We start from the raw sequence: 1,608 nt of genomic DNA, 5'->3' as shown, positions 1-1,608 counted from the left end.
ATCATAGAAGGAAGAGCTTTTTTCGTTAGAAGGAGGAAGAGAAATAAAATAGGAAGAAGACTTACCACGAATTGGTGAAAGAAACTCAAGGGCTGCCATTGTTTGGATTAATTCTTCTTCAATGTGCTAAGAATAATTAAGCTTTCCATGTGTAATGCTATGCTCTAACACCTTCTCTAAATTATCTTGTCCCACACCTTCATTAAAACAATCTTGCACAAAATAGTCAAATGCATCAATAGACAAACAAGATTCAAAATCACTAGGGTACCTCAAAGCATTGAAGATTCTGAACTTGACACTTTCTCCATCAATTTCCATGGTTAAGGTACCATCATAGACATCAATCTTCGTACGCGCCATTCTAAGGAATGGTTTGCCCAATATAAGAGGAAGTGCAGTAGGCATAGATTCATGTTCCATCTCAAGAACAAAATAGTCAGCGGGAAAAATGAGCTCATTCACTTGCACAAGTACATCCTCCAATAGGCCTTTGGAATATCTATTTGAATGATCTGCTAACTAGATTACTACCTTTGTTTCCTTCAAGTCTCCAAGGTTCAATGATTCATACATTGATTATGACATCAGATTGATGGATGCCCCCAAATCACTCAATGCCCTCCTAAACTCTTTCCCTCCGATTACACATGGAATGGTAAAGCTACCGATATCCTTCAACTTCGGTGGCAGCTTTCTCTGCAAAACAACTGATACTTCCTCGCTTAATGCCACAATTTCTGAATCATTGAATCTTCTTTTGTTCGTACAAAGCCCTTTAAGGAACTTTGCATACTTAGGCACTTGTTTTATGGCATCTAAAAGAGGTAAGTTCACTTGGACTTTCTGAAAAGTATCCAAGATTTTATTATCAGTTTGCTCTTTTTTAGACTTCATAAGTCTACAAGGGAAAGGAATAGGGACACATAAGTTAAATGAATTTTGAACTTCTTTACTTACCTTATCAGAATCTTTTTGGTTCAATTCTGTAGCTTTAAGAGACTTTTTAGTTTCTGTTGAAGCCTCATCTTGCTCAAGATTTTTGGTTTGTAGCTCCCCTTGCTCATTTATATCCTTTCTTGTCCTCTTTTGCATCCTTGGCTGCTCAAAAACTTCTTTTCCACTACTTAAAGTCACAACATTCATCTGCTTAGCATTTGGATTCACCACAGTTTAGCTAGGCAACCTTCCTGGTTGGTGTTGTTGCCTCATCAAACTTGCTAACTGACTCATTTGGCGCTCAAGGTTTTCTATTGCTTTGTCTATTTTCTGTTGATGAGATTGAGTAGAGTTAGCTAAAGAAGCAATTAAATCCTCAAGAGACTTACTTGGAGCTTGTTGTTGTTGAGGCTGAAATGGTGCATGCGGTCTTGCTTGAAAGAAGACAGGTGGACGATTATAGTTGTTGGGAACAAATTGTTCTCCATTGTCTTGATTGTTCCACTTTAAGTGTGGATGATCGCGCCACCCTGCATTATAGTTGTTGGAGTATGGATCATATTTTTGCCTCTGTTGCCCCTGAAACCCTCCTAACACATTAGCTTGCTCAAAACCACCTAGATCCATCAATGAAGGGCATATGTTTGTGACATGTCCCATCATTGAACA

General features: G+C 38.3%; 1 protein-coding gene across 1 annotated transcript; it reads right to left on the bottom strand.

The window, feature by feature from the left end:
* Positions 1-579: 579 nt before the first annotated feature.
* LOC139194020 (uncharacterized) lies at positions 580-1,146 on the bottom strand. The gene is made up of 2 exons (XM_070818109.1): positions 961-1,146; positions 580-846 (listed from the first exon to the last, which is right to left on the bottom strand). The coding sequence occupies exons 1-2, from the start codon at positions 1,144-1,146 to the stop codon at positions 580-582; spliced, it is 453 nt and encodes a 150-aa protein (XP_070674210.1).
* Between the last annotated feature and the right edge of the window lie 462 nt (positions 1,147-1,608).

This window comes from Malus domestica, chromosome 01 (assembly GCF_042453785.1).
Source record: "Malus domestica chromosome 01, GDT2T_hap1".
In the NCBI taxonomy this organism is placed as follows: domain Eukaryota; kingdom Viridiplantae; phylum Streptophyta; class Magnoliopsida; order Rosales; family Rosaceae; genus Malus; species Malus domestica.
The sequence above is the reverse complement of the archived record's forward strand: the minus strand, read 5'-3'. Positions and strand labels throughout refer to the sequence as shown.

What these genes read in the sequence shown, in the direction of transcription:
- LOC139194020 (XM_070818109.1), bottom strand. Translation starts at nt 1,146, where the DNA reads ATGAATGTTGTGACTTTAAGTAGTGGAAAAGAAGTTTTTGAGCAGCCA. An exon ending in ACCAAAAAGATTCTGATAAG is followed by an intron (nt 847 to 960) that starts GTAAGTAAAGAA and finishes GATACTTTTCAG; the next exon opens with AAAGTCCAAGTGAACTTACC.